This window comes from Plectrocnemia conspersa, unplaced genomic scaffold (genome assembly GCF_051122295.1).
Source record: "Plectrocnemia conspersa isolate PC_06_02 unplaced genomic scaffold, ASM5112229v1 ptg000008l, whole genome shotgun sequence".
Classification (NCBI taxonomy): domain Eukaryota; kingdom Metazoa; phylum Arthropoda; class Insecta; order Trichoptera; family Polycentropodidae; genus Plectrocnemia; species Plectrocnemia conspersa.
Genome location: NW_028277172.1, coordinates 11,930,391 through 11,952,768, shown reverse-complemented (window position 1 = coordinate 11,952,768; position 22,378 = coordinate 11,930,391). Strand labels below are relative to the sequence as shown.

At 31.7% G+C, this 22,378-nt stretch overlaps 2 protein-coding genes across 8 annotated transcripts in view; both read right to left on the bottom strand.

Moving 5' to 3' along the window:
• The window catches only part of Adss (adenylosuccinate synthetase), a 397,806-nt gene that overhangs the window by 50,676 nt on the left and 324,752 nt on the right, over nucleotides 1–22,378 (bottom strand). The gene's annotated exons all lie outside the window — the stretch shown is intronic.
• The window catches only part of Dg (Dystroglycan), a 122,171-nt gene that overhangs the window by 3,601 nt on the left and 96,192 nt on the right, over nucleotides 1–22,378 (bottom strand). For 3 of the 7 annotated variants that reach the window (XM_088191017.1, XM_088191019.1, XM_088191018.1), the window contains 9 exons: nucleotides 5,693–5,887; nucleotides 5,481–5,621; nucleotides 5,232–5,408; nucleotides 4,992–5,165; nucleotides 4,798–4,926; nucleotides 4,483–4,737; nucleotides 3,087–3,602; nucleotides 2,120–2,281; nucleotides 201–670 (listed from right to left, as the gene is read on the bottom strand). In XM_088191017.1, coding sequence (XP_088047143.1) covers nucleotides 201–670; nucleotides 2,120–2,281; nucleotides 3,087–3,602; nucleotides 4,483–4,737; nucleotides 4,798–4,926; nucleotides 4,992–5,165; nucleotides 5,232–5,408; nucleotides 5,481–5,621; nucleotides 5,693–5,827 — 2,159 coding nt within the window. In that variant the 5' untranslated portion in view covers nucleotides 5,828–5,887. The remainder of the gene's footprint in view (nucleotides 1–200; nucleotides 671–2,119; nucleotides 2,282–3,086; nucleotides 3,603–4,482; nucleotides 4,738–4,797; nucleotides 4,927–4,991; nucleotides 5,166–5,231; nucleotides 5,409–5,480; nucleotides 5,622–5,692; nucleotides 5,888–22,378) is intronic. The other 4 variants (XM_088191021.1, XM_088191022.1, XM_088191023.1 and 1 more) reach the window with 2 other exon arrangements.

The window sequence follows — 22,378 nt, the reverse complement described above, 5'->3', positions numbered from 1 at the left end:
TTTTCTATTCAAGAGACAATGTTAGTTGCAACACGTTAATTTTAATTAATTGGAAAGATAATTCACAAAGTAAAAGTTGCAAGTAATATAGTTAAGTTCTGGAATTCCTAAAGGAGCTAGTCTTATTATGATGCTGAGGAATCCATTAAAACCGTGTAATGGAATAGTTGATTATAAAGGCATTGAACTAGTGTACTTACAATCCGTATACTTCTCGCGCTTGAGGATTGAACTGCACCCATGACGTCGATTTGAGCGGATTGTGCTCGACGTCATACATCGCAAGCCGCAAATTAGTACCGTCTTCCACGTCGTAAAATAGATCTTCGGGTATGATGTAGCTGAAATATTTTCCAGCAGTGACCGGTACTTTTTTCGTTCTGTGTTGAATCTGCGGTGGAGTATTTGCGGGTTTCGTGAACTCGATGGTCTCAGTAGTACGACCAATTATTGTGTTGGGTTTATCGGTCGTGGTGGCGTCTACGGTTGTGCTTTCTTTAGTCGTGAACGGTAGTGATTCGAATGTTTCGTCTTCGGTAGTTTGAGTCGCATTGTTAGCAGATGATGGAATTACCGGTGTAAATGGATCGTCTCTATCGTTCTCATCATCATTGTCGTCATCGGTTTTGCCAGGTCCGATGGGTCCGGATTCATAAAATAGTTCATTATGCTGCAAATAAAATATTACTTTAATATAGTATTAGGTCATCCCATAAGTTGTGATGGTGACAGCGGGCTTAATATTGCACATTTATAATGCAAAAATAATCGTAAAACCACCATTCTCACAAAAAAAATGAAGGCAAAAATATCACCACTTTTGGAAAAACAACCAATGTTGTATGTTTATGACTTTGTACAAACAACCTATAGAATTGGACTGACTATTGTTACTTTTATTCTTTTGTGTTAGGAACAATTTTTTTCAGTTTTATTTTATTGTGAAAATTCCGGTACGTTTTAAAAATTTAGAGATTCATAAAATGTACGTTACATCACTGGTAATAAGGGTATTTTACACAATAATTGATTATTATTTGATTTTAAATCATTACCTGCTTGAAGAAACAAAACATTTTACCAAAAATTGGGACAAAATTATTTTGAAGGCGAGAAAAACACCAACACATTTCAATCAAGAAAAACGGGATAATGAACATTTTTATTCTATGAAGAATACTCTAAAACCATATTTTAAAGTTTCTATGGATAAACATCAAACTTAGGCAAATTTGATCATTCATAAAAGGCGAGGTACTACGTCAATACTATTTTTCTGGGCTTAATGATCGATTTAAAATTACAAAAAATATTTACCTTCCCATTACAATAAGCTTTTTGCGAGCATATGATAGACCCATTCCTTTAAAAGCTCAAAAAAAACTGATTTATTAAGCTTAACAAAATACCTTCGAGATCTTACCAATTTATTTATTTTATGAAAATTTATTATCAAGCAATAATACAGTGGAATAAATTGAAATGGATAGTGAAGGTGTCTCGAGTGATAAAGATTGTATTATTTTCTAATATTCTCTGCAAATTTTAATATTTTTTCCTATTTTATTATTATTTTTTATTTTTATTGTATGGTTGTATGTACATATATATTCAATAACGTTAAATTTAAGCGGTAAATACGAGCAAATTATAAAAAAAATATTAAAAAAAATAAAGTTTTATCAGAAAAACTGTCAATGTAAAAAAAATGCCCGAAAAACGATCAAAGTCCAATTGGTTTTTATTTTTTCATCTTTTTTTGAGTGTATTATTTTATTTCTAATATAAATTTACTATGTTTTAATATTTAAAATGTATTAAATAAAATCTTTTAATCAAAGAAGAAAATTAGTTTTCACTCCCCTGTAAAAAATGATATTTGTGACAAAGGTTGTCTTCAATTGTAACAGTTGAAAAAATCAAATTCACCCTTTCCACCATTTATTAGCACCTATAGAATATAGGTAATATCACTAAATGTGTAAAAACAAGCGGCAATGTGGTTTTTCTTTTGCAATTGAAAAATGAGCTATTCGGAAGGATTTTAAAGTTTGTATCAAAGAAGACAACAAAGAAAAAGCGCGTTACTTACGTGATGAGCAAATATTGATGAACTTACTTTACGCGGAACTAACGAGCTTGATGGAATATCCGGTAAATCATCTGATTCTAATAGAGGCAACATAGTTTTGAGCGAATCGAAATCTTCATCATTATCTTCGTTATTTATGTTATGCTTTGAGGGTGAAGAGCTGGCAATATCTTCTCCAGTTGCATCAGTCTTTAAAAAAATAATCAATTTAATTAATATATTGTCGAGTATAATAATAATTATAATAATAACATAAGATTTGTGAGACAATAATATAAACATATTTTAACGATTTATAACATTAAAATGGAAATAACATGACACATTTATTTTTATTATTTTTTAAATGCCATATTACTTCGTAAGGTTTCCAATATACAACAGCAATTTTATTTGTAAATAATAAATAAAAGTTATTAACATGTTTTAGGTATGCATAATTGTGTATACATATATAATAGCATATAAAATAATAAGAGCATTCATAAATAATAATATGTTTTTCTTAATAATAACATGCATGTGTAAACTAGAGATAATATAAATTATATAATATTTAAAAAACATAAATAATAATCGACAGGCATTACAGTATAACAAAAAATAAAATTAACAATGTACTAGAATCAGATTCTTGAGAACTGTTTGGTCAAGGATCATCTATGTGCACAGTTTGATAATATATATTATTGAGATATTTAAATATAAATACAATATCTAACTAACAACTAGTAGTCAACAATATGATGAGCTTTGACCAATCTACACTACTGAATCTGGCTATAATTTAACTTATACATTAAAAAATCTATACCTAAAATAATAATAAATTATAAATAGTGTAATGGCTTCCTCGAGGTTGTAGAGGAATCATACAGTCATGCTTATGCATTCCAATTTCCCCAACATATACTGTACAGCATTCAAGGCGTCGGATATAGATAGATTTCGAAAATAAGAAACTCATGCAGCACAAGAGGTACGAGAGACAAACCTGTACAACATTGGCATTGATAGTGGTAGCAAAGAGAGTGGTTGCTGTGTCTTCAGTTGGCTGTGTAGCAGGGGAGGCAAGAAGTGTGATGGATGATTCAAACGTGGAGGTCTCTGTAGGGCTCGCGACGGTGGTGGTAGTAGGCCATGACATATCCGAGGTGTGACGGGGCGGGGAGGGATAGGTGCTCGACTCGGTCTCTACGCGAGACTGGTCGTCTAACGTCGTAGTTTCCGCGGGCATCGTGATATCGGGTACGTTCACTATTAAATCGGACGGTGTCGTGTGTGTTGTCTGTTGTGTCGTTATCGTCGTCGTCACCGACGTGTCAGACTCGACAGCGACTGTCGTATCTATGTCTGTCACTATGAACGGTTCTGTTACATCTTGTATTATGTTTGTCGTTAATACTTGTGGGGGAGTAGTAATAAAGTTTTCACCGTGATGATGTCGGTGGTGGTGTGGGAGCTCGGGCGGTCGGAACACGTTCGGAGCAAAGGAAGTAGTAGATTCGACCTACCATCACGCATGCCATTTTAATTAGTTTGTGATATTTCTTAAATATTTTCATACTACTAATTGTATTTCTTATCGATACTTATATAATGCATATTCATTTATGGATACACAAGCTTATATTCGAAGGATTGTATAGTTGTTTACATGAAATTAAAGGAAAATCAGATATAATATACAACTGCTTATTCAATTATTTTCATGGAAGCAACAAAGGCAATGAAAACTTTCATTGAAGGGATACACTTATACAGTTGGAATAGAATATAGCAAGCAGAAGACATAAGCTTGTGTATTTTATAATTATAATATAATAATGTAACAATGCTTAAATAATATAAATATAATACAATATTTTATAGATATGTGTAATGTCATAATACATTAATAATAAAGATTTTGAAAAATGTTTATAGTATGTAAAAAAATAAAGTCCATCAATATCACAAAAAAAACAAATATTTACATATGAAATAATGCGATTCCTGAAATTAACACTAATTATATTGTCATTAATTTGATAAATGTTTATTGTTAAATTAATAAGATTAGTCAGCGGCAGTTAGTTAGCACCCCAAAAATGCGAAAATGGCAGCGAGAGCGCCACTGTCTAGGCAGCTCGGCATAACGGCAGTGTTTGCAGTAATGCACCTCTAGATCCATTTTTTATCATGATATTTATATTTTTAATTTACAATAAATATCACACCCCCAAATTTTTTTTACTATGAGCCGCCACTTAACTTAATTATATAACATGATAGGATGTAGTTGTATATTTTTTAGGTTCAAATTGAATTAGTTATTATTTCTATCATTAGTGGGTATTAATATTTAAAAAGATAATAAAGCAGCATCTTACTATTTTCCAGTAACTAACCTCATTTCCGTAATCTCCGTATTCCTCGTCGCTTCCGCTGTAATCTTCCTCGTCATCGTCGGTCAAACTGTAATCGGCAGATCCCTCTCCGGTGTTCCTTTGTTTCCTCACCAGCAGCACGGGCCTTAAGCTCACTACTTTCCAACTGATGACCGGTAAATGAGTAACGAACGAAATGGTGCCATCCCTCGCTTGCTCTTTAAATTGATGAACCAATATACTGTGTTTAGGCCATAATTTTCCAGAACAGCCAACCTATTAAGAATATTAATTTAAGTATAGATATATTTAAAAAAAAATATTATATTCATTTACCGTGACTAGTATTTCAGTGGTAGCTTTACTATTTTTTTTCAACTTGTCACCTAAACCCGATAGTATCACATCAAAGTTATTATCGGGCTTCTTTTCTGACGCTTGGTAAGGTTGGATTAAAAACGCAGTCTAAAAGCAAGAAGCATTTAATAATACAAAATACGTTAAAGAAATTAAATAAAATATAGACTTACATAATCCAATCCTAAAAAGTTAGCCAAGTTATTTATAGCCGATAGCTTCAGTTCTGGACTTAATTTGTGCATAGGACGATCAATTAATATCTTCAGTTGTGTTTCGTCTTCTTTAAAGTGACATTGTTGCATGACATCCGATCCAGATGTAGGAATTTCCTTTACATCTTTAACCTAAAGTAAGATTTCAGATATGTGAATTAAAAAATAAATTAATAGCAAATTGATTTATATATGTACCTCAATTGTGAAAATGTCTGTGACTAAAGAACATTTTGTATTGTTATTCGGATTAGGTATTGCTATGACTTTGATCCGGTGTTCGCCACGATCTTTTAATTCAGGTACTCCTTTCAAAATGCCTTTGTTACCATCGAACAACAGCCATTTAGGGAGAGGAGCTTCTACACCATCAGCCTAAAATAATTAAAAAATCAATCAATCAATATATGTAACGTCGATGACTATATATGTGTATAAATACAATACCTTAAAACTTGAGATCTTTCCAGAAAATGCTTCATTTGGAATCTGCAGCTTAAATACTCTGCCTACATATGCAGGCATATCCGGTACTCCCCAAAGTCGTTTTACCGGGCATTCCTTCATTGTACTATGAAATATTTCAACCTGAAAGTATTATAATGTTAATATATTTATATGTTTCTTACTGATACAATATATTGAGTTATATACGTCACCTTAAGATCTTCGTTGGGATCGAAGGCAAAATCACCTTCGTTGCCACGAGATGTTGCAGCGGTTGAGTGGAAGAGGTAAGCGGCATGAATCAGCAACCAATAGATTGCCGTCCATGCCTGCTTCCGGGAAGACATTTTGTTGTGAACTGTTTCGGAAAGACAGACGAGGATGACTGGGCCTCATAAATACATGTCCTGTAAAAGATAAGAAAAGTATGGATTATTTTTATAGAGCAATGTTATACATTTCCAAATTGTCTTTGGAACTCATTAAATTCATTCATTTTTCAATTTAATGCAATTGTATTACACGTAAGGAACAATGTCATGGTGTCTATGATATACTGAAACGGCTCAGTGAATGTGGTGTATATTATGTACCAATCAGGAACTGGAATAAATGGAGCAAGAACTCTCAAGAAGACGCGAGTCGCACAGAGAACGATGATTTCTGGCTTGCAAATTTTTATTAAAATTGTATTTTTTAAGAAATAAAATAAAAAGGAGCGTGGAATGGGCTTGGCAACGCCAAGACTAGACACTTGATGATTGGTCAATAGTCATTTGGTTGCAACATGACAGGCATTAGCCCAATGCGTTATAATGGGGTAAACGCAAGCAACAATTACTAATTAAGTAGTGAGACACCAGATTGAAATCAAAGTCTGTATATCAGTAACATCTATTTTATTAATTATGAACTATTATTACAGTTTACAATTAATAGATTCACGACTTCAATTTTATTTGATTATGCAATATTAGGAAAATCTAAGAAAACCTAATCTGTGACAGTTGATCGGAGTTACAATTATATGATAGGCATTAATTCCGATCTCCCAGACACTCTAGGGTCCATATGGGATTCGAACCTAGGTGTTTCATATTGCTGGTTATATAATTAAGTGTTGTATTAGGAATTTGATTTAACGCAAAAATGTATAGTCTTGTTTTACAGTGCTGTATATATGTGTATGCAATCGGAAAACAATATCTTGCTGATTGCATCGCATATATGGTTTAAATATGATAATCGAATTGTTTGAGGTTGAATAACAGCAAAAGGAGTAGGAATAATGTTCATGTATGAAGATCACATAAATGTTACCTAAAAATAAGTTAAGTGGGGTGTTTAGATAAAGTTCGTTTTTTATATAATGAAAAAAAGCATATCAATTGTCGAATTGATTTATTTTGAAAATAAATGTTCTTTACTAATTTATGGTTACGTTTAAATTAATTAAATATTAATTTAAAAAGAAAAAGCTTTCGAATTGTAATTATAAATTGACACAAAATGTATCACACGAACGACATTTTTTACGAAAGACACAGTTCAAGTAATTTGTAGAAAAAATCAAATTTCTATAATCATTCTATAAATTCAACAATCGAATAGGATGATACGTTAATGTTTTAATAAAATATATGTTTTGTGATTTTTTGGGTATTGGGAGAGAAAGTTTTTTTACAACGAAAATGTTAGTATTTAAATGAACATGAGCTTAAAAAAACATATGTTGCTAAATATAATGGATGTATGCAGATCCTAATTCAGAGCGAACGGTTAAATTGGATATTTCACGAAAAACAATACAAGACCGATGAATACGCTGTTTTTTTTTTTAAATTTCGCAAAAAAATAGCAAGCGCTTATATCCCAACGGGTTTGAATTTTGCTTTGAAAGTACACTTGAACCAAAAAAACATGGTTAAAGCGCTCCGGATAAATTTATACGAAACCTTTGGCTTTCGCATTAAATTCCTAGAACGCGCTCCAGCAGCGATCACATCCTTGGAAGCCAAAATAAGGACGCCGAATAAATTTCTAAATTAAAGTCAAAGTTTACCGAGTTTTTCAATTTAAGTTTCCACACACTTTTACCGCAGCGATGCGATGTAACGGATGAAATAGGAGCGGAAAAGCACAAAAGGGGAGAATGTTTTATTTATTTTATTTAAGAAAAACTCATAATATGAATTTTTTAGAGATGTGATTATGAATATATTTTAACGTGAATATTTTTGATGAGATGTTGTGGTGCGACTACACTATTAGCGGTTGAAAGTATCCATGGCATTTAGAAATCCATTTCTTAGTATGTAAAATATATTAAATGCCCACATGGGCAATTGAGAGCTGTGAACGCGTCATTGCAAATGATCATATTAAGTGATATCAATCAAACATACGTACAGAAAAGTTACGCAAGCATGAAAATATATTTCGAGATAAAGGAAATAACATGATTTTAGTGTTTTATGGGAAAAATGGTTTGTATTATATTATGTATATCTGATATAAATAATGTAAATGTATTTTGATTTGCCTATTATAATAATACCTCTAGTATTATGTAATATAATAAATGTGACGAATTTATTATATCTTATAGATATTAAATAAATTAAAATAAAATTTGTATGCCAAATAACATGTTTAATATAATATTTATCAACAATTTGAGTTAACCAGTTTTTCAAACTCTATGTGTGTTATTTAGATATTTTTAAAAATTTAATCCTTAAAAATATGCCTTGAAGAGTCTAAATATTATATATTGTAATGTCTGATAATTTCCCTGTTTCTGAAAATGCGAGATCCAAAACATTTTCTAAATTATTGTTTTTACGATCCATTCCATTCAACCTGAACATTAAGGCAAGTGCATTTTTTGGAACTGTGAATTTCATTATATAATTTTAAATTTATAATGCATACAATTAGTGTTTATTCTCGAGAAATTCTTGAGAAAAATGCCAAATCGATAATTCTTATTTCTCGAGAAATTTCCTGATTTATCGAAAATTCGAGAAGTAAAAATGAGATATTTTGGAAAATGAAAAACATAGCAAAACCAGAATGCCTAAATACAATACAATAAAACTCCAAGTTTGGTGTCAGCTTCTAAACATAATATTTTGAAGAAGGGTTCCAATTTAGGGATTATATTTCAAGATTGTTACTGACTTGTGTAATCAAATGACGCGAAACACTAATGTATTATTAAAGCGAAACGCGTTTCTTAGAGACAGTTTCCACTTTCTCTCAAATGTAACTCTCGAGTCTTTGGCGAAAATCTATTTTTTCACTATGTATCAAAAATATATTGCGCTCAAATTGTGTACTTTTTAATGTAAATATAACTATAATTTATAGCTTTAATATTTAAGCACAATTTTATATATATATATATATGTATATATTATATAAATAAATACGGACAAGACATATCGTTCAGATTATAAATAAAGAACGAGGATAAAATATTGCCCTGAACAAAGCGCTTAGTTTCCTTTGCATAAAATATAGTACGTAATCAGTTCCGAGGCGGATAGAAAGAAAGCACGGAGGAGAAACAGGCGAACCAGATATCCATTTTGCGATTTCATCTTGACGGGTGGATTTCGCGTTCCGTTGAAACTCTACGATTCACCGTCATCTATCATTATTTTCCATCGGCAGAATGGCGTGATGCGTTTTTGATTGAAACACAACTTTTACGTAATGCTACTCGAGCGACAACGAAGGCGCATCCATTCCAGCTGAATATAGATATACGAAACTCTATGAATTATTTATATCCGTCACGACATCAAGCGAGCAAACAATCAGCGCTCAAGTCGAAATAAAGAACCATATATCATGGGCGCCCAAAAGTAAAAGTTCCCAAAGAGCACCATCTGACGTTCCTCTTACAATATATATACAAGTCCGATGTAAAATTTCTTTTCTTGGCGCTGGGGTGTGAGGAGGAAGGTTTTTACCACATTGCCGATCGAAATCGTGGCCTTAGGTCGCGTAATACCCTTTTTTGGAAAAGGGACTAAAATCTACTCAGGACGAAAAGGCAGCACAATATGAATTTATATTAAACATTTGTGTATATTATACATATTTTTTATAGCATAGTGAGTGGTGCCTTTTGATTATGCACACGTCTCGTGCAATAAACGGTGATATAAACATTGTATAATATGTGGGACAGCTTTTTATTAAGGTGAAAAACGCAACACTGGTTAATTCGTAACAATCTAGCGCCGATCGACACGCGAAAGCTTACCGCATTTTTCTAGTTTAACCCTTCGACGCCCCGACGATTGGGAATGAGCCCTAGCATGTTTTTCTTGATCTGATTAAAAAAGTTGATACAGAAACGATAAGGGAATGAATTTTGACGTTGCGTATAATTTTTATTTTCCCACGTTTGAAGTTTATTTTTAAGAAAACAACTGTTACGTTCAGTTAGGAATTTTCCCCTCTAGATGAAACTAAAAACCAACAAAGAGTACATAAAATTAATAAATTAACTATAACGAAAGCTTTCTATATTTAATATGCATGAAAAATATAATTTAATCACAACACATATTTAAATTTAAAACACATTAATTTAACCGTAAATATTTATAAACTGCTCGAAAATATTGTTCTATTTATAAAAACACGAGTAATAATTATTTTATATAATATTAAGTAAATTTATAAGATAATACGATATAGAACTTTATTTGTATTGTTTTTATACATGTATTATTTTATTCTATTTTTTTTAGAAAAATAGGATAAAATAATAAAAAATATATACTAGCTAAAACTATTACAAAAAAAATAAAGACTTGAGTATTTTACTTTTTATAAAAAAATACTGTTTTTTTAAAAACTATAAATTCTGAAATTGGACATATTATACAAAAAAATTTTCATCCCACATCAACATCAACTGCATGAGTCTTTTCAGCAGTAAGAATAATTAAAATTAAATTTCGTACTTATTAAAAAACATTTTTGATTCTTCATATGTAATATATTCGAATAGTTTAAAATAACGATTGTTCGGAAACTTCACTCAAAACTCAAATAGGTTAAGAAACGTCTGATATCAGCGTGTAATTTAAATATACGTCGAGTTATCTTATGTTTGTGATACAAATCTTGCTGTACAGTGTGATTATTAGCGTATGCCCCACTTAAATGTAATGATAAACAGGCGTAGTCTAAAATATATATCATATTTTAAAAGAAAAGCGACCACGCCCGTCATATTTAGTTTCATCTGAAACCTTTGAAACAAAGCAGATCCGGCGCTTTATTCTTGAAGGTATCTCGCGGATGCGGATACGACAGTGTCGCAGAGAAGGAACTCGGTTTTGGTGATTTATGAATACGCCTTGAGAATTCGGCGAGGTACTATCATACCTCAGCAGGATGGTAAGAGAGTTTGAGCTATAAACGTCGGTTTCGCTTATAAAAAAATTACACTGACGGAGAAAAACTTTTTTTATGTCACGATAAATTCAAAGTTAAATTTTCGCGCAGTTTGAAAAACACGGATTTTAAATAATTAAAAACTCGTCCACCGCTCGAGTAAAGGGAAGTACTGAGAACCGCTCCCAATAAGACATTATTAGAAGTCATTACTGGCACCCAAACGAGCACTTCAAACGAGTGCCATTTTATCAAGAGCATGTCTGTCATTTGGTTCTTCAAAGTACGAGTATGTGCATCTATTTTTATTCTCGTGAGAATTGACGCTACATTAAGAACACTTACTAAATATACCCTAAACTTATATAAATATGGTTGTCTATACAACGGATGCTGATAAGAATTTTACGTCATTAACGATACTCTGAAAAATTACATTATAATACGACACACTACCTAAGATTCTACATTGCTGTTTAATCTAAACAAACACATATTGTATTGTGCGTGTTCATTATTTCTATACTATAATTAAATATGATTTCTTTATATTTAAGTATGACTAAAATACGAATGTGTGAAAGTTTTCTTACAAAAATACTATTTCGCTTCTAATTCGTACTGGTAAGTTCGTCTATTGCGTGTATTAATTTATAGAACTAGACGTGCAACTGTAGCATGAATACACGTCACATTTACTATACCAACTCGACGGGGATTGTCAGGAATATGTCTTCTTACTTTACATACCGGCATCCGGGATGTCAAAACAATGCCTAAACAATGTTCAGCGCATAACAAAAGCGCGTATGGATGCGCTTCTTATAAACGAACCATATTCGTAAACTGTACTAACATACACGTGCACCATTGCTTAAGAGGGGGGAGGCAAAAGCTGGTTATTCAATTATCGTTTTTTTTAATATTTCATTAAATTTAAAAAGATTTAATAAGACAAAGGATGGATACGGTGATTATTGTTTCCGCAACGTAACGTTACATTACGCAGTAAAGAAATATTTTTCTCTGCATCAGAGGGTGTTTATACATAACGAGGGCTATTGTGGTGGTCAGTTCAGTTATTATTTTGTCACGTTCATCCGTATTATTACCGCGGTTACGGTGATTTAGTACGCAAGTTTCAAGAAGAACTTCCACAATTTCATTAAATGACATGCATTTTTCTGGCAAAATTCAAGGGGGAGGAATGCCATATCTGCCCCCCCCCCCCAATGACGTCCCTGTTGCTCTAAACAACGTCTAGATAATTTGATAGTATATATAATAGATCATGTCTCACATTAGTAGATCTGAGATATCATGGGCTAGTAAGCATCGTAACTTGATGGCTCTATTTGACAGTATAATAGCATTGGCGCAATTATTATAAATCGCGTTGTGAATCAGTCGCTTGTACAGTCATTGAAATGTAAATGAATAATACTGTAATATCAGTATTGATATCGGAAATGTGATTCATTAAAAATGCGTGAATAAACAGCGATACGTGTCAATGAAATTGCGCTGTAAATATTTGTAAACAAAAGGCATGTCAAACACGCGTCCCTAGAAAGATATCCGAGCGGCCATGCAAGAATGTGGATACATAATTTATATTAAACGGGATACACGAGATGATTTTTTGTGGTTTGCGATAGAATGTGAAGCTCGTGTGTATTGTCATTATCCTCTCAGCGTATTATATACTCCTAAAACACGATCTAACAAAGTATAAAATCTCTTTATGTATTTTATATAGTTCGGCCCTGGAGTGATCGATTTAAAAATATATAGCAAGTTTTTTAAAGGTGTAAATTAAACATGATACTGTATAAAGAATAACTGTATAAGTATCTTCTACAATTCAGACATTATAAAAGTTAAATATTTCAACAAAACATTCAACTGACAATAAATCGCAATATACCAAATTTAAGAAAACAATGGATAACCGAGCGTAGTCAACGTATTCTCAAAGTTTATCGAAAGTTGTGTAACATTTAACAAATTTTACCCGTGAGGAAGATTATGTTAATATAATAGCAAATATAATTAGTAATTGTATTATATATAAATAATACATTCCAATGTTTTCAAAGCTAAATTAAACTAAAAAATAATAGCAAAATGGATTTATTGTGATAATGTGTTTAGAGTGATTGACTGAATATTTTCGGAGTACGTTGCAAATACAAAATAATGTTAAAGGTACATGCTTCACTGCCAGATGCATATATCTAATATATTATAGTATAATTAAACAATTAAGTACGATATTTGCTTGTTTGCGGCTTTTAACTTACATCTCGTTTGGTCAGTTGAAGGGTATGTGCCACACAATTCATAGCAATGAAGTCAGCAAGAATTCATTCTTCAGTTTAACTAGCTTCTTTACTAAATAAACTCCATGATCGCCTTCGCGAAGGTATTAATTTAGCATCGCATGTATATGTCTAATATTATGTCAATGCAGGCAACGGCTTTTTCCTCTTTTACGTCACCTACAGGTAACAGATAAGTAAAACCATATAAAAAAATTATCGTGTTTCGGGTAAGGCAATACAATTATTTTGGCAAAATATATTATATGTATACGTATTATTATTATTTTATTAAATATATAGTCTCTTTAGAAACACTCTGTACATTGCCACTCAGGTTTTATTATATATATATATTCGTCCGACAGTTTCAATAAGTGACAAGATGGAAGCGTAGCTACTTATATGTTTTTTAACGAATGAAAAGAAGAGTGCGCCGAATATTCCATTTTCACATATACGATTCCATCACTATACTGACAAAGCAAAATACTACAACATAATATTCAGAGTGATTCATTATATGATTAAAAGTAATTGATATTAACAATTATTGAGAAAATATAAATTTTCTAATGAAAATTCACTATTTTTTATTTCATCGAAAAATTCGAAAGTATGAGTACTGTGAGTTAACGCATGATGAATTACGGCAACGTAATTTCGATTTTCATACAACTTTCCAAATTTCGTCGAAGGGTTCAAACTCGACCCTTCTGGACCACCGTTGCGTGGAAGCGATTTTTCATGTAAATTTCGGCTAATTTATCTTTAAAATCAAATTTCGGTGTAATGATCCTGCAAAAATGGCGTTTATTTGCATTTTCCATTAAATAATTCGACACAAATAAATTATTTATAAACACCGATGAAACGATTGTTGTACGTAACACGAGGGATATTCGGAAAGTAAAGATACAAAATCCAGAAAATATTTATTAAATATATTATGATTTATTGCAATTGGCCTTGCGAAAAATTTTTATTTCAATATAATAAATGTACCCGACTACAATGTTTTCGATAGCTAGTTAGCGTTTTATTAATCATTTTGAATGAGTTCATCAATGACAAAGGATGACCTTCCACTCCTTTCTTCATTATAACTGTCACTTTTTTTTGCCTTATTTGTTTTATTTTTACAAATCTTAATCTTTACTTTCCGAATATCGTTCGTACATAATATAAATACGCATACAATGTGTATCCAAATTGGGACGTTGGAGACACGTCTCACTTCACGCCGATTCCTTGTGTCGAAGCTGTGTGAATAATACATAACAATGTATGAATATGTACATAATATAATCTCAAACATAGTTAGCCGAAGATCTTAATAGGTACAGCTCATAAATGATTCAAGCGACACCAAGAACACCCTTCGAGGAGATAGCGACAGACACACAGAGAGAGAGAGAGAGAGAGAGAACATGAATATGGTTGGTTATTCCTTCGATGGCGTTTCAACAAGACGAAGTGTTTCGTTCAAAGTGAACAATGGACTGGGAAGTTGTTCGTACACGTAGAGGAGCGTTCAAAAGCTCCGTTCGAACTTAATTATGATTGTGTTAAAATAATGCGTGTTTAAAACAAACATCCAGGGGGTGATTTATCATCGGCCAGAAGTTTCTCTGCCTAGTGAGGTAATGAGCGTTCTTCCAGGGCGAAGGTAGATGGCGAAACAATTCGAAGCATAGCTCGAAGCTCGTTAGACACGATAAACTATAAAATATCAGGCAAGTTATGACGACTTATGAGCGAGAGTCGTAACATTTTAAGGAGTCTTGAAGCGAGATATCGTAAGGAAGTATTTAATTTATTTAATGGAGTTTTTACATTGAAATTTTACAAAAATTACATATAATAATAAAATATTTTATGCTAATTGGAGTCTCGAAAATATGTGTTACCGTTCTTTGACCCTTAGACCTATGTACTACTGTTGTGCTGTGAACGATTGAGATGTGCTCCGAATATCGTGGTGCAAATATTTGAAATAAAAGTAGGATTTTCTCCAGATAAAACATCATTTATATAGAAAGCATAAGCTATTAATTATACTTAAAAAACAATCTTTTTTCACAAAGGTAATATAATTTTATTTATATGTAAACGCTGATTTGGTTTCTAAAGAAGTCTAGTTTTTTCTTATAAAAAATAGTTAGCAAAATACTAATTACAGTCCCGGAAAACGAGTCAAAAAAATTCCCGGCAATTAACACTTTTTTTGCGTATCGGTAGAATAATACCAAAATAATATTTTTATTGAATTTATGTAAATAAAAAACCGTACATATAAATTTAGCAATTATATTATAAAAATACATATTTATTTTTGTTGGGCAAATTAAGTTTTTAGAAAGACCAGAGCATTTTTAAGGTGATCTATAATAACTTAAATTTTAATTATATTTTTTGAGTACTTATTTTTAAGAAATTGTTTATTTTCATTTGCTTGTGAACAAATATTTATGACCTCTGAATTGCATAACTTGTACTAAAGCAGACATGGATGGACCCTTTTTACTATCTAACACTGTTCCTTAGTCGTTAAGTTTTATGTCTCACTCGAAAAACCGTCTGATATAATATACCAGGGTTGTGAAGTCGTTAAAAATTTTACCGACTCCGACTTTATCTTATAGTTCGATTTCGACTCTGATTTTAACAAATTTAATAAGAATATTTTTTGCTAGCATATAATTGATAGCAATGAAAATAATGTTAACGATTTATAAATTAAAAAAAAAATATTAAGCACATAAGGCCATGTCTACATTCACCTTTATTGACTTATTATAGTAATATGTTTTTTAAAAATATATAAAGATAAACATAATATACGTTAAATAAAATATTTATATTAAATAAAGCGATACATTTAAATAAATAAAATAACAAATTTAATAATCATACTCGCAAGGTAAAAGCTTGTTTCATTGGTTTTATTTAAATCTTATCTTAAATCTTTAATAATACTAAATCTAAATTAAATCTTTTCCATCCGTGATTTAATCTGAGTCAGATATTAAAAAAATAATTGCTTCTAATAATTCAGTGTTTATGGAAGCTCTTAAATCAGATTTAATAATTTTAAGCGCGGAAAATAAACACTCTTTAGTGCACTCAACGTGTTCAAGAAAATTATAAAAAGGAGTCGGAGTCGGTCGATTTTTTAACACGATTCTGCGACTCTAACTCCACATCCCAGTAATATACTTATAAAAAATAAATAATATTTTTACTATCAATCCGTATTTATTACTTCATGAGTAATAATAATTTTAAAGAAACGTTTTACGGCTTTTTATGTGTAAAACCTTGCGTTTTTCGGGACCTGTAAAGTGGTGAAAACAAGTCGCACGTAATGGTTTTGTATACAAATTAAATAAGTAAAACTAGTTGTTAAGGGATAGTGTCGACAATCCGTCAACGCTCGGCGACATTCGGCTGCGAGCTTTAGAGTGCCTTAGAGAGTCGCGATCGCGTCCCTTATTCTTGTCTTATTGCACGAGCCACCCAGCTACTCAAAAAGTTTTCTAAGCTCAAGGATATTTTGGCGATAGCTATGAGTAACTGGAAATATATGTGGGATGGTGCTCACCTATTTTAGGTGTGCACCATATTTTTTTTAATGTTTAATTGTATACTTATTGTTTATATAATGACCGTCAAGTTATGATAATCAGATTATTAATTAAAGATAAATAATAAAATAATACATCTGAAATGTAATTAAACGCTTTACTCAAGATAATTTATCTTCGTTAAAAATTGTTGTAGTGTTATTTTGACACATTTTTTATATTACTTGTAAAATATATGTGGCGGCCTACATGTGTCACAAAGACGAAATTTTAATGATCCCGGCATAGTTATCGAAACGATCGAATTCCGATTCCCAAAAATAACACCCCAAAGGAGACAAGGCAAAGATAAAATACAAGCAGTACAGTCACAGTTGAGTTGTACCTGCATCAATTTGTAACAAAACAAACAGCTCTATCCTGAATCGATTATTATATGTCAGCCACGGACAGCGGTGTTGCTCCATTTTCCTTTTTCTATTTATTTAAAAGCATCGAATTACATTACACAGAACAGTTTGAAAAGCGTCGATTCGCCCCCAAAATAAACATAGAACATCGCATCGAATATTGTCAGATTCAATCGCTACAAATTCGCCGCGCTGCTGTCAATAAATAGGTCATCAACCTTTTTTGATGTATTTTTAATCAAAGCACTAATAGCACGTCGATTCTATGAACGAATGAATGAACGCACTCACAATCAGTGACATTCGAAAAGTCATGTACCGGTCACACACTGAGTGTGCGCGCTTTATTGAATAGAAAATTTGTCACCTATCAAACTTTTTACGGCCAGCGTGCCGCGCCCACGATTGTAACGTAAATTATATCGCTTTTTCAATTAATGGGCCGTAACAATCTTCGACTGCGTCGTTACCGAACGGTTCGTGGTCTCTTACATTTAGTATTGCGTGCAATAACCATCTAACATATTTGCTATATTACTGATTATCACTTCTATAACATCAATCAAGCCTACTAACATTTCTTCGTCGTGGATCTTACAAAGCCAGATTTTCGAGTTGGGCACATTAAAAACCTCTGTCTTCTCCAGACTTAAGAATGCATCAGTTGCGACTTGCCTAACGTATGTGTCAAATATCACGTCTTACGAAATCGCGTTAGTTCAAACCTACACCAAAGACACTGTCATGTGAAAGGGGAGTCTGCGTCCTACGTCGCGCAAATGCACATAATTCGCAATCAAGCCCATTCATCCGCCGGCAGAAAAAAAGAGATTCTGGAAAAAGCACGCTATGTACCGAGTGGTATTAAGAAGACGCCGGCGAGTCACAACACTGAAAAAATATGCGCTCAAAGCTTTAATCTTCTGCGTTCTATCCTCCATTCCGTTCTTGCGCCTTCCGTCTCGCCGCTGTACCCGGCGCAAGGGCGTTTCTAAGTTCCCATTTGCGAGGGTGCTTTCCGAGAGCCTTTCAGCCGAAAGGGGATGAAAGGGGAGCGGATTGACACGCGGGCGCATAATGAATGAACGACGCCCTCCAACCGGCCCTGATATATAATTGTGACAAAAAAAAACAAGTAAGAATCAATCAACAGTTCGAGATGTTAATAAGCTAAAGTTCTTAATTACTTAAGCTTAAGATATATTGTTTTATAGCTTATGGTATGCATAATTCGATATATTCTAAACATATCATATCCATACATGATTTAATAATAATAAAATATATGAAATGATTTACTAATACCAAGGTATGTATGTATTGAAAGACGTAAGCTCGGTAGAAGATCATCCATTAGGGGAAAGGCTTTCACTTAAATTTCCTGGGGGTGGTTCTATAGAAGGGTTAACGCCTAACGAGTTGCAGCCTGAGTTAAGTACTAGAGTAATGCGTGCAGCGTGAAAATAAAGTGGCGCTGATTATACAAAATAATCATCAATTTTAATTTCAAGAAATATATACATAGTATACAAAAATGGCTGAACGGTGTAAATGCTAATGAAACATTAGAGGCGAGAACTATGTTAATGTAAAAAAATGATAGCTGAGTAATTTATGTTTATTTAGTTAATTAATACTAATAGGAATGTTTCGTGAGTAGGGTTGTCAGACGACTGATTTTAAACCTCTTATCCAGATTTACAGATTCATATTATATATATTTTAATTCACACCTGGTGCCATTTTTTAGGAAATTTCATCAGAGCGGACTTTAAAGCCATTGAGGGTACTCTAAAATGGACAATATTGAAAACGCTATACGAAAAAATTTCGTTTTTTTATATGTAAATTTATAAGCAATTTAAAAGCTGCATGCAATTTTATATGTATTAGTTTTTCCATTTAAGATCTCGTATTTTAGATATTATTTGATACAAATAAATTGTCTTAATTAAGCTTGGGATATCGATTAAGATAAATAATAAATGAGACAAATTACATACAATATATATTATATCATTTGCGAACTAGAAATAGATTTTTTATTCATGACGCATAAGAAAGACATTTACCGGAGAGAACAGTTGCTACAAATCTTAAGTACATTGTGAGTGACATCAATAGGCAATTCGATAGGAAATAAAATGATTGCGAGTGGTTTTATTTCGCCTCACCCGGAGCTTCCCAAACTTTTTCGACTCTCAGCGCCCAGATTTTCCCAAGGCATCCAATGGCAAATTAGAAAGAACCAGATTTATTTACTGTTGTAAGCAATGTTATTCAATTAGCTAGATAATTGGAAGAAATATAAAATATTTCTATAAATTTTTAATAATTATTTTATACATTTCTACTGGTAACGACTTCGAACAAACAATTGTGAAATATAAAAAACTCACTTCTGATACTATGTTAATAATAAATATATGTATGTGTGAGCTTTGAATTATTTTTATTATAATTGTAGATTCTTTTACGAGTTTTTTCTCTTTTTAAAATAGTCATAAGAGTGTATATCATAATTTATTATAAAATAGAAATAAAATAATTTTTCAGTATTTTGTGAGAATAAAGGAAAACCGAATTAATCTAAAAAAAACTACATCCCTTTAGGGGTAACCCGAATGATACGTATAATTCTACATAAAATTCGAGTTATCTTTTCATTGTGAAAGAAATCTATTGTATAGTGTAATTATGCGATATAAAGGATCTCCGCATAATAGATAGAATCTTGCGTAACGCATGAATTGAATTTATCGATACTATTCTCATACCACCTGAAACCCGTCCATTTATCAACAGGGTCGTAAAAGGATTGCTGGGTTCAAAAAGTTGCGGGTGAAAGCTAGCTGAGAAAAACCAAATTTAAAAAAATGTTGAGTTATAAAAAAAAAATAAGTAATGATCTAAGATTCAACTTAAAATATAAAATAAAACAAGGATTGTAGAGATAGATATATAGGTGCGATATGACTAAGATCGATATGCTTAGTTTGGCATCCGTCTCGACGGCGAAACTTTTTTCCGTAATCTACGAGAAAATTGTATAAAGTTTTTCATTCCAGGAGCAAAATTCCGTTTGCAATCTCGCCCGGGTAGTCGAATTTTCCGCTTTTGATTTCGCACTTTACAAACTGTCAAACGCCGCTTTACAGCATCGCAATAAAACAAATTGTCTGCTTTTCGCATCGCTAAGATATGCTCTTCCTTCGTTAATTAACCACGCAGCTCGTTCTCCTTTGTCGACGACAAAGTATTATAACATAATAATTCCGAAACGCCAACAACAAGAGATACCTAGGCACTGAGTAAACTCGGATAAAAATGATACCCGGCTTTTGACGACGCAAATCCTTATTTATATCGAAGACGGGTCCGCTTCGTTAGACCTGCTGGAATATAAATTCTTAATTATAGTCGCGAGGCTTACGTTTCAATTAGGGGAGTTCCTTTTTATTCAGGTCACATAGAAATAAGCGCTGGTCTTAAGTTAGCGTCGACTTGCTAACACATAACGTTAATTATATCCGAGTGTAGGTTCGATTAGAAATGAGATAAATTATAGATATATATTTAGGACATGCACCGGCAAAATTAATATATTCTAAATAGACGGCGTTTATTACATTTGCATAAACAATTAAATAATTACGATTATATGGCTGGAACATATTTGAGATTAAGAAATCTTTTTTACGCTGTTATAGATTAATAGCAGATTTACCTTTTATCAAAAAGTAATAAAACACTGAAACAAATCAACTTCTAAGCTGCATAAGTAAAACTTCGATTGATCTTGGTATAGAGAAAAGCTAATATTGATATTTTAAGAAATATGTTCTTACAATACAATAGAAACATTTCTATTGAAGTAGTTACATACAACGAGGATGTTTGCTAAAGTAACTATTGACTGTTTAATGAAACAGTTAATTATAATTTGAAATATTTAAAGAGCGAAATAACTCAAAAATAAAATATTTTTTTTAAACAATTTAGTTTTTAACAGCGATGATGACTTTATCTCGGATATTTAAATATGAATTTAAATAGGCGAAGATCGAAACTAGTGTTTCTCATTTATCGAGAAATGAAAAATTAATCCAAATGTCTTAAGAAATTAAAATATTTATTATTACAATAAATAAAATATCTTTTTATTATAGATAAAAACATATATGGTTAATAATTTAAATATAAGAGAACGTAAATAACAGTATTTTTTTAATTAATACATACGAGTACATAATTTTTAATATATTTCAAATATTATTTTAATTCTGACTAAAACATATAATGTATGTTTTATTAAAGGAAACTTTCTTCGTATGTATTTGAAAAAAGATGACAACATCTTATCGTATGATTTATATAGCATTCACATGAAAACATTGACTCTTGTTTCATTTAGCCGGCTAAAGAATCCTGGGCAAAGACTTAATAATATAATCAGTATTAAGTCATTGATCCTGGCATTCTTATTTTTTTACCGCATATGAGGAAATCGAAACGAAATATTTGCTTATCCGTATTTTATAGTCGGGCATACTTATATTAGAAGTTCCCGTTTCTTTTCTCTATTTTAATGGATATTAACCACAACTTGTTTCAGAGTTGTAGCGGATTTAAGCCGTTTAAAAATATTAGTATAATTTTTTTAATAAAAAAAACATTGTATGAGAATTCTCGAGAAACTTTTAAATTTCTCGAGTAATGAAAAGTCATTATTTTGCATTTTCTTCGAGATATAATTCTAGAGGAAAACATTAATTGAAACCGATAATTTCTTCTATCAAACATAACTATTTTTGACTGTGAATCTTTAATAATTGATAAAAAAATATAATGAGATATGTTGCTGGAAAATTATAGAATGCGTAAAAAAATGACTCGCTAGGAAATGCTATTAGAACCATTTGAAAAATATGTTAACTTTAAAGGATTAAATATATCTGAATACTTTCAATCGCAAAGTTTGGTTGAAAAAAGTCTATGTGTCCACATTTTATATTGCAACGAAAAACTTGTGTGAATCTGTATATGTAAGATTTATTAATCGCCTATATTTATAGGCAGACCCACAGATAATATTCAGCAATAAAGTTCAACGTTTTTCATCGATTTTTATGTATCCAAATTGGATTGATTTAACCGTT